Source organism: Haemorhous mexicanus, chromosome 8 (assembly GCF_027477595.1).
Source record: "Haemorhous mexicanus isolate bHaeMex1 chromosome 8, bHaeMex1.pri, whole genome shotgun sequence".
NCBI classification, from domain to species: Eukaryota; Metazoa; Chordata; class Aves; order Passeriformes; family Fringillidae; genus Haemorhous; species Haemorhous mexicanus.
In genome coordinates, this window is record NC_082348.1 from 10,664,330 (window position 1) to 10,678,085 (window position 13,756).

At 41.8% G+C, this 13,756-nt stretch overlaps 1 protein-coding gene across 1 annotated transcript in view; it reads right to left on the minus strand.

The window, feature by feature from the left end:
- Positions 1-13,756, minus strand: part of PDIA5 (protein disulfide isomerase family A member 5) — a 97,878-nt gene that overhangs the window by 18,013 nt on the left and 66,109 nt on the right. The window contains exons 13-14 of the mRNA XM_059852718.1: positions 12,365-12,528; positions 9,647-9,777 (exon numbers count right to left, since the gene is read on the minus strand). Coding sequence (XP_059708701.1) covers positions 9,647-9,777; positions 12,365-12,528 — 295 coding nt within the window. The remainder of the gene's footprint in view (positions 1-9,646; positions 9,778-12,364; positions 12,529-13,756) is intronic.

Below are 13,756 nucleotides of genomic sequence, written 5' to 3' on the forward strand. Positions count from 1 at the left end.
TGTTTTAAGTATATAAGGGGCTTTAAATGTATTAGAAGCAAAAAAATCCAAACAATGCTGGCAATATAGCTTTGAAAGAAAATGATGGGAGTTGTCAAAACGAACTTCACTGAATATATAATTAAAATAGTAAGCAGATGTGGAGAGAGCCTCTATGCCTGACACCTCTGAAGTGCTGTTTGCAGTTCTGGGCTCACAAATCAACAATGAGTTCAAACTGGAGGGGGTTCAGAAGACCCGTAAGAAAAACAACAGAACTGAAAGATGTGTTTCATGGCAAAGGGAGTCAGGAAGCTCAGTGTGTCAACAGCTTAAACCCAAAGATTAAGAAGTGATAGAAATCGAGAAAAGTCAGTCTCTAAATTTCATTATAACGAGCCATTCAAGCTGGGTGCCAAAGGCTGAGTAAGCTCCAGAGCTGGTTGTGTATTGAAGCCAGTCAAATTTAGATGGAAATTCACATTCCCCATCACTAGTGATTTTTAGTCTGAAAGGAAATGGTTTTCTAAAAGAGATGCTTTCACCCAGTGGCTCTGTACCTGATCAGAAGACAGCTGTCCTTGACTTGCATCGCTGAGCTGAGACTGCCACAGCAGTGACATGGTCTGGCTGTGCTCTGTCACCATCTCCGAGCGGCCGGAGCTGCAGGAGGCCAGCACCGCTCATGGGTCAGGCAAGGACGACAGCCCCTGCCAACCCTAACCCAGGCATCCCAACTAGAACACTACAGCAGCACAGACTGGGCATTTTGCCTTCAGAAAGCACTACCTTATACCTTCTGCCCATCAGTAACACACAATGACTTATAACCCCAGCCGTGCTGCTGCCGTGCGTGATTTAGCATCTCATACGCAATAACATCTTGATAAATAAAGTAACAAAGTGGTGTGCTTATATTTTACATGAGATTTTTTTAAGGAGAGAATTTAAACACGCACACATTTTAATATAGACTGCTTTCATATTAAATACACTAACTTAAACTGTCAGTACTTTTGTAACAAAGACCTGGCCAACTCCTTAGAGGAGATCTGAAAGCCCAGTGATTTGTGAGACCATGGCATTTGTGCTGTCTGTTCTCTACCCTCAGCATGAGAAAGGGCTCTGCTCCCCCCTCAGCCCCCGGCTTCCTTTAGTACTTCTCAACGGGTGATCTCAAATGCTTTAACTAATATCAATTAATTACCCTTCAAATTGCTCCTAAGAGAGACAGATGTGATTATCCCCCTCTGTCATTACATCCAAGGTTAAACAGAGTCAGGAAGAGGTTAAGTGAGTCTCAGGGCTCACAATCCTGCCTGACAGGGAGCCAGGCTGCAAGGTGCTGACTCCATTTGCTCAGCTGTGAAACCACAGGGCCTCAGAGGGCTCAGCACATGGCAGGATGGAGCCCTCAGCGTGCAAAGTGCAGAGCAGAGAATGACTTTCCAATTCCCCATCTCTGCTTGAAATCATCACCGTTTAAATAACAGGGGTAGATAGTGCCCTCTGTTACTGGCTTTTAAATGACTGCAATTCTAAGCAAGTGCAAGCAGCAGCTCTGCACAGCTATCAAACCCAGCCTGGGAGGTTGTACACCACAGAGTCAAGCAAAGCCTGTTTCCACTTCAAGAGTTCCAAGCGATTAACTAGAATTAAAACCAGAATATTACTTGGTCAATCAAGGAAAGACAGGCCACAGACAGTAATTGCACTGATAAGAGCTGGAAAAGGGTATACTGCTTAAACCAATGCAATTTGTGAGGCTACAGGACTTACTGAATCCACAGGCAGGTTTGAGAAAGGCATTTGGAAATGAAACTGAAAGGTTAATTCACTTTGTTTTACCAGTAAAGAACTGGAGGGCTTTTTATTTCATATCTGGACCCAAAGCTCACTTGATGACCTGACACCATAGAATAATCATATCTCTAAGACATTAGTAATTGAAAGAGGGTGACGTGTCCTTTGATTTGAAAAATGTTATGAGGTTTTCAGTTAAGCATCAGGTGAACCAAGTCTTGTCTGACTACTCTTAACAACAGGTAAACTACTCCAAATTTCAGAGCCTGCTGGTGGATTTTGTTGAGTTTTCCCAAGCTATCTGAACTCTTATTTTGTAACACCTTGGAGGTATACAAATGAGACAAAACATACAAAACCCAAATTATTGGAAAACCATAGCCATGAGATATGAACAATTGCAACAGCAACAAAGTCATCAGAACAGGTCAAATTGCAGAAGTGAGGAGAGTAAAAAGACTCTGCACAAAATTCCTGGACTGTTTCATCCACTACAAAAAGCAAGGATATGACTGACTGCAGTGAATTACAAATGAAATGCCAACACTCAGCATTTGGCAACAAGCAATCCTTTGAGTTGAAAAGCTATACAGCAAGTCACCTCTGGACAGAAAGGGTATAAAGGTCAAGAGTTACACCCTAAACATACCTTTGTGCCAGTTCCAGCAGATCTGCATTTTCCACTGTGCCACTGGCCTGTGTAGCTTGAACAAAGCTGGCAGCAGCAGCTACCCAAGCCAGCATCAGCCCTGGTTAACTGCAAAAACAGTTATAGAGCAAACAAAATAATTTTGCCATTTGACATGCCAGTGGACACCACTAATTGAAGACACACTGTTGAATTAGCAACAGCCAGCAGAGTACTGGAATTTCAGTAGCACCGATTCTTAAAAGGAGCTCGTGTCAGACAATGTTACACATCACCAAAAAAAGCATTTGTCTTACTGGAAATGGGTTTCATGACAGTGCATAAGGATGGGTGGCATGCTCATAATCTCCTAATGTACCCACAGTGACACTGCACCAGCACAGCTGTGTGTCTGTGAGAATTCCATGGGGCAAGAGCACGCACTCCCCTCCTCTTCCCTTCTCACAAGCTGGAGCTGTTTATATACAGGCAATATTCTGCACACCAAATCAAGCAGCTGTAATATTTTAGGGTTACAAAACAAGAGGAGCTGGATCACCCCAACAACTTTTAGTTTAATGTCACCACTCCACCACAGCCACTCACAACTGCTGTGAGCACTTTGTGTTGGTTATGCTGAGTCTGGGGAAGTGCAGCTCAAACCATTCTCTCAGCACTAATTAATCTCCACGGCACAAACAACGGGGCTAAGAGCAGTTCTGCCAGCCTGATTGCAGAGACCACTCTATGAATTCATCCTTTATCAAACCCAGCCTGTTAAGGGGCTCTGTGGCATCAGCACTATTTACACCGAAAGGAACACGCCTCAGTAATGCACCTGTAACAAGAGCACCACTGATGCAGGAGGGAAAGCAGTTAGTGGCAGAGCTAACATCAAAATTCTGCAGTGCCAGCCCACACAGGACTTACAGCCTCATTATTAGAGGGTCCAGACCTCGACTCTGCCTCAGTCAACAACCAGAAAATCCCTCCAGCAAGGTTTTTTGCCTTGAAAGGGATTCTTTCTGTTCAGCATGTTTTTAATAATTTTTTGATAGCTTAAGCTTCATTTACAAACACGCACATTTTGTTCAGGCTCTTTGATACAGCCTCCTAATCAAAACTTAACAAGATGTGCTTGCAAGTGACAGGAAAACCTCTTGGTGGGAGCCAATCTGAGGCCATTGTGGGACACTAAATTCATCTGTGCTGCTGCTTTGCTCCGCACATCTGAACTCATAAACTCAACTGTTGGGTATGTTCTCCCCCTCTGTGCATACTTCACACAGAACGATGCCACCCAAGTCTGCTGAGTGACGCAGCAGTGACCCAGACTGACCATCTCAGGCCCAGCAGCCACAGGCTGAGGCCTCACAGCCAACAGAATTTGCCAGGTTTCCTACAGCAGTGCAGCTTAACCAAAACACAGCATTAACTCCCCAAAACTGCCTGTGCAAAGGCTGAGATATGGTGCAAACAGCTTTGGCCAAGCTTGTTCCAGAAAATAGGAAGGATGAAAAGGAAACACTACTGCTTCCTTCAGAACAGCTTTTTGATGACAGCTTGGATCCCAGGGCGGGAGGAGCACACTGCCCTCCTGGCTGTCAGCATTAACAGCTCAAAGCCATGAGCACCCTCTGTGCCCACAGTGTGACCCACCCCGGCAAGGACTCAGCCAAGTGCTTTGTCATTGGATAGTCCTTGATGCATAACTTGGACAGAAGAAACCAAGCAGTTTTTGTTGTGAAAACACAGAGGAGGAGCAGACCAGGACACAGAATAATTAAAATCTTGAACAAACTTTGTAGGTAAAATGAAGGCAGGTTTGCTTAGCTCTCAGCATTTTATGGGCTCCTGATGAAACACACAGGGTTGAGCACAACTCATTTAGTCAGATCCCTGCCTGATTTCTTTCTGCTGAGCAAAGTCCTACCTGATTTCCCTTCCTTACTTACTTCTTAATGGTGGCCAGGAGCTGACCCATCAGACAGCAATGATGTCAATATTCCTGCTTTATTCTCTTTGTTTTACATCAGAACAAAACCCAGGTACTATCTCCCACAAACACCTTAGATCAAGACACAGCCATTTAATGGCTCCAAAAGCATCCTAAAGTCTTCTTGGACCCTGTCAGATGCAACACACATTAGGCACCTTTATTCCCTTCTTCCAGCCCTGAAAAAAAAACCCTACAAAAAAAGTTTAAGTGAAGAACCAAAGAGACTGATATCTCTAACTGCACATCCTCTTGCAGCAGTAAAGCCATTTGCTCCATCCAAAACCACTTCATTAAAACCATCCTCAGGATGGTTTACTTCTGGTGTTCTCTGGGTAACCCCTGTGGGTCAGGCTTCACTAGAAAATAACTTTTTCCAGCTGATGAAATTAATTTCTAGTGAAGTGAAAGTTTCACTGCTGAACACAGAACCGGAAATCAGCTCCCAGCAAAGCATTTATTAAAAATATCCATTCTGTAAACCCTGTTGAGTCCCACAAATAGAGGCCATTTGGCAAGTCAATAACATTGGCAACTGCTCCCCTTACGAGCCACTAAAAGGGAGCACTTTCCCCCAACTACTTCCCATTGCTGCTGAAAGTCTTTATTTTTTAAAAGGGCTTATTAACTTGTGTTTTGACACTAAAAGTAGAAATTGAATGAATTTGATAAGTGCTGATTCCTGCCATTTAAAGTGACTGATATAAAAACAGAGTGCCCTCCCCCCCATCATTTGGACCTCTTAATGAATAGTCTATTAAATGTAATTCCTTTCTGACACAGTTGATTCATTTGTAGTCTTTTTGGAAGCAGCAATCTCAATGAAATAATGACAAAATGACAAAAAAATTCTTGTAACTTGAAAGTGGACATTTTCTGTTTCTGCACAAGAATTAGCAAGGGGTGTGATTGAGCCTTTCCTGTTTAGACAAAATCAGAACTGGATGAAAAGGGGGAAAAACAACCTAAACCACAATCAGCAAAATCAAACCCCAAACCAAATAAAAACCTACTGTGTATCTCAAACTCCAGTATAACTATTCCTAGAAATACAGCATTGCTGTGTTGGAAGGAATTTTGGGAGATCATCTAGCCTAACTCCCTTGCTCAAAAGAGGGCCAACTACAGCAGGTTGCCCAGCACTGTCTCCAGCTAGGTTTGAATATTTCCAAGGATGGAGCCTTTTGGGTCAACTTGTTCAAGTATTCAACCACAACCATAGCAAAAAAACCACCACTTCCTCTAAATGGTTATGCAAACTTCCCTGTGTTTCAATTTGAGCCCTTTGCCTCAGTGTCCCTGGGCACTGCAGAGAAGTCTCACCTAGCTTCAATCATTCTTTTTTCCCCTTTAATTTGTTTGAGTAATGCAGCAAAAAACATCTCCAACCACAAAGACATTATTTACTGGAACTTTTGTTACTCTTTGTGATTCTGACAACTAATCACAACCAACTGCTTCTATTTTGCACAGTTTTCAATGCTACAGTAGTAGGAGGTTAAAATTTAATGCATTGTCAAAGTCAAATCTCAATTATCTGCAATAACGGAGTGGAGAGAGCACATAAAAGTAAAAATGCAGATAAAACACATCCAGATAAGCTTTATAAACAGGGAAGACATAAGATAAAGAAGAAAGAAAAGTCAGGGTGCTGATGCCAGAAGAGGCACCAATGCAAAGAGGTCGGCCCAGGACACCTCACTTTAGTGCTGCAAGTGTTGAACCAAGCTCTGGGTGTAGGGCACAGACCTGCAGCCACTGTCCTCCTGACCCTGGCTGGTTCAGCACTGCAGTCTACCTGCTCTTGTCCATTTGGCTCACTTTCCAACACAGTTTGCAGCCCCCAAATCCTGATATCCATGTACCAGGTTCCATGTACACATCAAACCATACTCGGACTAGTTGTCTCCTCTCCCCATTTCTGGATGAAGCCAAATAGTTATAAAAGTAAACCTGAAGTACCTGATGGAATCCAGTAGTCCAAGGACTGGATTATGAAAAAAATACAGACACAAGTCCTTTAAACTCTCCTCCAAAAGCTTCTCAAATGCTGGTGCATCAAACTGCTGCTTTCAAATACTCCTCCAACGCCTCACAGCAGTCCCCACACACACCTGAGGCTTCATGCTTCCCTTCTGCAGATGGTACCATTGTATTCCTGTTATTTTAGGCATTTTGAACTTAAAGGTACATGAGTGGGATGACAATTACATCTTCACAAGAGCTGCACAAGGGTTCAGAGAAGAGCTAGGCCAGGTGCTGTGCAGCACAGATGCCAGCAGCCTGCCCCAAGTCCTATCCCTGAGTAGCTCTAACACGTAACAGCTTGCACTCCAGCCTGTGTGGCATGGAGCAGACCGACCCAAAGGACATCTGGATGAAGATCTGGTCCCAGGTAATTACTGGCACAAGCAGCACTAGGTTTTCTGCAGCAGGCACTTTTTCCCAAGTCAGTATTGGAAATGTGCCCCTAATTCTGCCTCCTGCCCCAAATCAGTCATTGCAGCACACACAGATGCCAGCATGCAGGAAAGGGAACGTGAAATCAAGATCTCTGTGGTGTAAAGCCCACAGGAGTGGACTTTTTCCCCAGTAATTTCCAGAGTCTTGATTCTGATTCTCAGTCCTTAAAGTATTCCACAGCCATGCAGAATAACCTTTACATTTAAGCTTCACCCATATTCCAGAAGACAGAGTTATGAGCTCCCTGTCTTTTCCATGTGGATGTAGCAGCCTCCTCCTCCAGAGCTAAACCACTGTGAAGCAGTGCTCAGTACCATTAAAGCCCAGCTCAGCTCAGCCCTGAGTTATTGGCACAGCAGCAGATTGGTGGCTCTCCTATACATATTAAGTAATTCGGACTAGAAGCTGCCACACGAAAGCCAGATCTCATTTTAATTTGCATCTAAGATATATATCTGTGGCCTTTGCCTAAAGGTTTGTCACTCTAGCTGAAAGCTTGACAAAGGTCAGAATACTCAACTTTCTGCTTTAAATTCTAATGACAGATGAAAGATACATTTCTTAGCATAAATATTTATATATAAACATACTTTATATATGCATGTATACACACACCCCCAATCCTAAAATATCTCAGCATATGTGTAAGTGTAACAAATACTGCCAGAGACTCACAAGTGAACGGAGTAGCATACTGTGAGTCTGCCCTGACCCAAGATGTGGATTTGAATAGAAAAAGAAAATTATTTGAGGTAATGGGACCTTGAAATTTTAGCAGTGTTCCTTCTGCACTAAAACAAGCAAGTTAAGATTAATTGGCAATGTAAGCTTCAAGAGGTCTCAAGACTGAGAAGATGGTAAACAACAGCTAATTTATAAAATTTAACAGGAAGCACATTATCACTGCACAAAAGCTGAAAATGTATAGTGTTTTTAATAATTGTAATTATTTTACTGCATTAATGTTTATTTCATAGAAAACAGAGATTTAAAATCCCTGTCTCATCTGGTACTTTCCCCTGCAGCCAACAAAGTGCAGGCTCGTTTGCACTCCCTGTGTGTGCCTGCTTTGTGCTTTGCTCACAGACACTTCCACATTTAGAGAACAAATATGACAAATCAGAAACTGTGCATGACCCACGTACTGACACCACAACAGCAACGCTGTCTTAGGAGTCACAGGAAGGCCAGATTGGGTTTCAGTCAGCACCTCTCTGTCCTGTATATAGGTGGTCTCATGCAGCACTGTTTCAAAAACAGTGCAAAAATGTGTCTCAAGTGCAGCTTCAAAGGAACCAACAGTTTTACATCATGCAAGCCTTGTTTTTACAGCCTACTCATATAGAAAGGGCCAGGCTGATCTTTTCTCACCGCTCCTAAAGTAAGGGTGGAAGTCAAATGGCAGAAAATTCGCCCATCAGGCAAGTTCCTTCATGCTTTCAACCCTGGGAGCTGCATACTCATCACATATAGAGTCTTTGCCTAAAACGTGGCTTTAAAAAGGATCAAGAATCTAACTGTCTTAAAAAGATGCAGCTAAAACCTAAAAGTGAAATAAATCCCTCTTATGCAGAAAGTCACTAATTGGGTAAAGAGAACTTGAGAGACAGCGAACTCTTAAATCTTACCATTTCATGGGCAATCATTTGATTTTAAAATTACAATTTGCTCCTAACCAGCTGAGGTCCATGAATCAGAAATTCCTGGCACATGGGCAATTTTTAGTCAATAGGTGGTAGGAATGGACTGGAAAAGGGATTATGTCCCCTTCCGTTTTCTTTTACAACCTTCCAGAAATCTCCCTCCTGAACTGCACCCCTGCTTTCTCCCACATCCCTTCATATGAGCCCCAAAGCATTCATGTTTAATTCTCTAACAGAAAAGCAAAATAAGGGGCTGCCTGATTAAACATTAAGGACCCTTTTCTCTCTTTATGGAAAATACCTTTGATTTAATGGGAACGATCTGGTAGCTGTTTATCTGAAAGTTATCCATTATTTGCTGGCCATGTGATATGGAAGAATTTTTTTTTTGCATCTGAGGGGACTGAGTCATGGTGGCATAAAAGCACACTAATAGTATCTAATATGAAATGCCTGGATTATCTTCCCCCTTTGATAAGCCCCTTAAAAGCTAAGAACTTGTAGCTAGTCTGTCTGTCTCTGGGACAGCAAAGGAAAACAGAAGAGGTCCCTCTCATTCACCTTATTTATAAAAGGCCTGATTCTAAACCTCTCTAGAAATATTCTCAGAAGCTTCAAAACCAAAGTGATTATGTGATGCATGCAAAAAAATCTGGGAGGAGGAAGCTATGTCCCTAGTCCCAGTGGAGACTTAAATGCAGATGTATTACAGACAAAATTTATTCCATCAAAATTTGTTCTCCACCTCGTGGACTGATTCCTCCTACACTACTGTATTGATTTCACTACTGAAGTGCAGCATTAATGAATCAGGCTCTCCATGTCCACTGTGCTACTATAATGGATCACATTTTGTTATATGGATCATAAAATGCAGCAGAGGAAAATAAATCTGTTTTGTTTTTGTATTGCTGCCTGCTTTGGTGTCTGCATTAAACAATATAACCATTATATACTGTTTTGTTTCCATTTATAAAGATACAAATGATGGTGCCAATGATGTTCCCATGCACTTATATTCAGAATCAGCTCTTTACCCTTAAAAGTCTGGGGACAGCAAGGGAATTTATTCAGGATTTTATAGTAAATATAGGGCTTACAAAACCCATCCTTGTAGAGAGGTTATTTACTCACATGGTGCATAGAACATGACGAGGGTGTGCTTCTTCTTCTTCAAGGACTCCCTGAAGTCTTCTCCAGCCAGGTGGATAACACTGGTCTGTTTTTCTTCCCATGCAGGCTCTGGTGGAGGTGGTGCTTCAGGACTAGAAAAGCAAGACAATGAAATTGGTTTGAAAATGTTTCTGGAAGCAGATAAAGCGACAGCATTGTCCTGGTCATAACTAGCACAAGGGAACTGATGTGAAAAATCCTTCAAGGTGCCTGTGCAGTAGAAAGACATATTTAATATTTCCAACACCAGGCAACAGCAAAATAGGATGCAAGTTAATATCTGGAACTCAGATAATTTAAAATATAATTTAAAATAATTAAAATATAATTTAAGTTACTGTAGTCAGGCTTATGAGTAGAAATGTCAAATAAAGACTTCCTGCATTGCATCCAACATTGATACATACCACTGTATCATCCACAGGCATGAACTGAGAAGAAGGTGGAATCAAAAGGCAACTGATATAGAACAGCATCTTCCATTCAAATATCCTTTTTGTTCACTTTATGACTATCACGCAAACTTCTGTAAAGAATTTCATGACCTTCTCCAGAATTCAGATATTAAAGCCAGGATGCAAAAATCAGCATCGTTCCACTTGGAATACTGGGGGTGACTGAACTGGAATATTTTACTTTGGTAAAGAGAATGTCAGGTTTCAATTATGACTGCACATACTGGCTAGATCAGAGCAATCCTGCACACCTAGAGCGTCTCTAACAAAAAATCTGCTATTCACTAACTCACAGACCTCTCTCAGACTCATTAAATTCATTCCTGCTGTATCTTAAATAGTGATTACTTTATATAAAATCATCAGAATGGTGCCATGGTATAAAGACCTTCATATGTCGCCTTGGTAATAAATTAGCTTTTCAGACTTTCCTGACACTTTGAATGACACCATTTTAAGTTGTATCAGGTACATAAAAACCAAGTGGAGAAAAACTAAATTTTTTAAGTCCTTCTCAAGGTCACTTGGTGGACATTCATTTTATTTCCACCATTACTGATTTTCCAGTTTTTAGAGAAAGACTTAGATGTGTTTCAGAGAAAGAAGAGTTACACAGTGTGTCCTTTAGCTGAATTCCTCCATGAACACAGTTGTTGTGAGCTATCACTGATTACAGTTACAGAGGTGGGACTTTACTCTCACACAAAATTTTCCACGCTGACCTGGAATAAGTTACCAGCAACTGGTAACAGCCTAGTGTGGGAGCACAATCACCAGAGAGGAACCACGGCCAAAACCTGCATGGCTGCAAGCACCCATTGAGACAGGTCTCCACAAGCTGTACTTTTATCACCAGCACCCCAGATGCATCCCTATTTCCACCAGCTTCAGTGCAGCTGTGTCAGTTCTATCCCTGTCAGAAAACAAGGATGTTATTGTACTGCATCTCTAGCTGGGAGAATATCCAGGAGCCAAGAGCAGGAGACAAGCTGTCTCAGCTTCACCTGTACTGCTGACTAGCTGAGGCTGCAGACAAAAGTCATCAAGAGCCACAGCAGGATCCATAAGAATTAATATCACTTTCCTGTTCCTCATTGCTTATTCACCTGCCGGTACAGGCAGCATCAGCCTGACTGTTTAACTCACTACAAAGTGCACAGTGCTCAAAAGAGTTGAGCAAAGCAGTGAAATGAGGACAATGACTTCACATACAATACAGATACAGCAGCCTGGAGCCTGTGTGGGCAGGGAGGCCAAGGGCCATGTCAAAAAGTAAAATACAGATAAAACTCCTCAACATGCTACAACAATACTGCCAGACCATATCCGCTACCTCCTTTGAAGCAGTCAGAGATGTAATGAGAAAAGAAAGACAAAGAAAAAGGGAAAGGGAAAGGGAAATGGAAAGGGAACAAAAAAACCCCACACAAACTCTTCCCCCAACAAGTAAAAGGGGGAAAATAAAGATTACATTCCTCATGCCAACTAGTTACATGATTAAAATATTCACAAAACTCTGGCAGGTTTTCTTCCCCTTGACTAATGCAGAAAATACATGAGGCTTACAGTACCTAAAGAAAATGCATATTTTATATATATATGCATACTTTTACATACATGCATATATAATACATACTTTAAAAGAGAATTGTACCAGCAATTTATTTTGAAATGGAATTATTGTCATCATTTTCATATAAACCTAATTATGCATATTTCAGCACACCACCCAAGAAAAGCTGGTTAGTGCACTCAGAGGTGCTGGTTTTGTTGGTCTCACTGGCTTTCCTTCAGCCACATGTGGGTGGAATTCTAGGCATTGGTTCTGAAATGTTGGAAAGAGAAAAGTACAACTCTAGAAATTCAGTTACTAACACTGGGATCTGCTGCTTTGTATAAAGAGGGAACAACAAATGTTCTGTTTATTTTTCAGAGCCATTGCTATTCCTTCTTCAGGGAAAGGCTTAAGGTATATTTGAAAAATATTTAGTTTGGGACAGAAATACCAGGGCAGCTATGAAAAACCCCACAGCAAATAAAGGATTTGGTGTATTAGAGATCATAATTAACACACATGTTTCTGTGGGTTGGAATAGTGGAATTCAGAATTTTGTTAGCAAGGGATTTAGGCAGTGTTGAAGCTCTGCTTAGTTCCTCATCAAAGCCATCTGCAGAAATCACTAACCAGAAACCCAAATACTACCTTAAAACCCTCAAAACTTACTTTTGCAGCCAGTCAATGATCTTCTTCTTCGTTCTGAGGTGCGGCAGAGTGTATTTCTCCTCTCCATCCTTAAAATACTTCAAAGTAGGAAACCCTGAGATGTGATATCTTTCTGCCAGAGCCTTGTTGACGGTCGCATCGACTGCTGCAAGGACACCCGGACTCTGAAACAGATCACCTCCTGTAAATCCCAGCCTCACACACCCCTTCAGCAGGACACAGTGGGCTTGGGGGCAATCACTCATGCTCTAGGTGCCTTTGCTGCCTCTAGGACAAGAGGACATAGTCTTAAGCTGTGCCAGGGGAGGCTTAGGTGGGACATGAGTAAGAATTTTTTCATATAAAAGGCGATTAGACATTGGAATGGGCTGCTCAGGGAGATGGTGGAGACACCATCCCTGGAGGTGTTTAAGGAAAGACTGGATGTGGCACTCGGTGCCATGGTCTAGTTGACATGGTGGTGCTTGGTCACGGGCTGAACCTGATTCCAATGGTCTTTTCCTACCTGATTAATTCTGTGATTTTGTACACAGACATACAGGAAGACACAGAGAACTGATGCAAAACCAGAAAGGGACATACTGTGGACTAAATGTTACCAGAGTCTTACCTGTTCCTCTCCGACTTCTGATGGATTCTCTTTATCTAATTCACTCTACAGTGCTTAAGGGCCATTCACAAAAAATTGCATTTCCTCACACATATCCCTGTTTCTCCCAGAAGAAACAAGCACTGCTAGAGGTAAGTTTACTTTAAGGCAAATTCATCTCTCCCTAACTTGTGGGTATCTTTTCATGGACCACCTTTAGAGACACAGAAGAACAGGCATTTGTAAAATGTGATTAATTGAATCTTTGTTCTCATCTCCTCCCTCTCCAAGAGCAATAAAGAAACTTTAGATGTCTCCACAGAAGATGCTTAAAGCAGGGGGAAGACCAATTCTACTTCTCCTCCTGCATGGCATACACAGCACAAGACTGAATCAATAACACTAATACTTGTATTATTGGATCTCTCTTCTCCAGCCCTGCTGATGGAGCACTTATGATGAAGCTAATGGAGTGGTGCAACCATTAAAAACAGGGTATTTGAACAGGGATCAACCCCTTTTGTTTTTTTCCAAATCTAATTCATAAATAAAAGCCTATGTTTTTTCACATTCAATGTCTTTTAAGTAAGGGGGAAAAAATCCATTTTTGAATTTGATCATATTATGTATAAGGCCTACAGTAGAATACATAAACATTTTTCGATTTTGTTTTCGTTCAAGACAGAATGTTCTTTCTCAGACTTTGGCAGGGCTCATGCATTAGCGATGAGACTGTACTTTGGAAGCACATTTTGAAGGGTCCTGTGGGAGGATGAGAACAGCTGAATTTGTTGTAGGGAGAA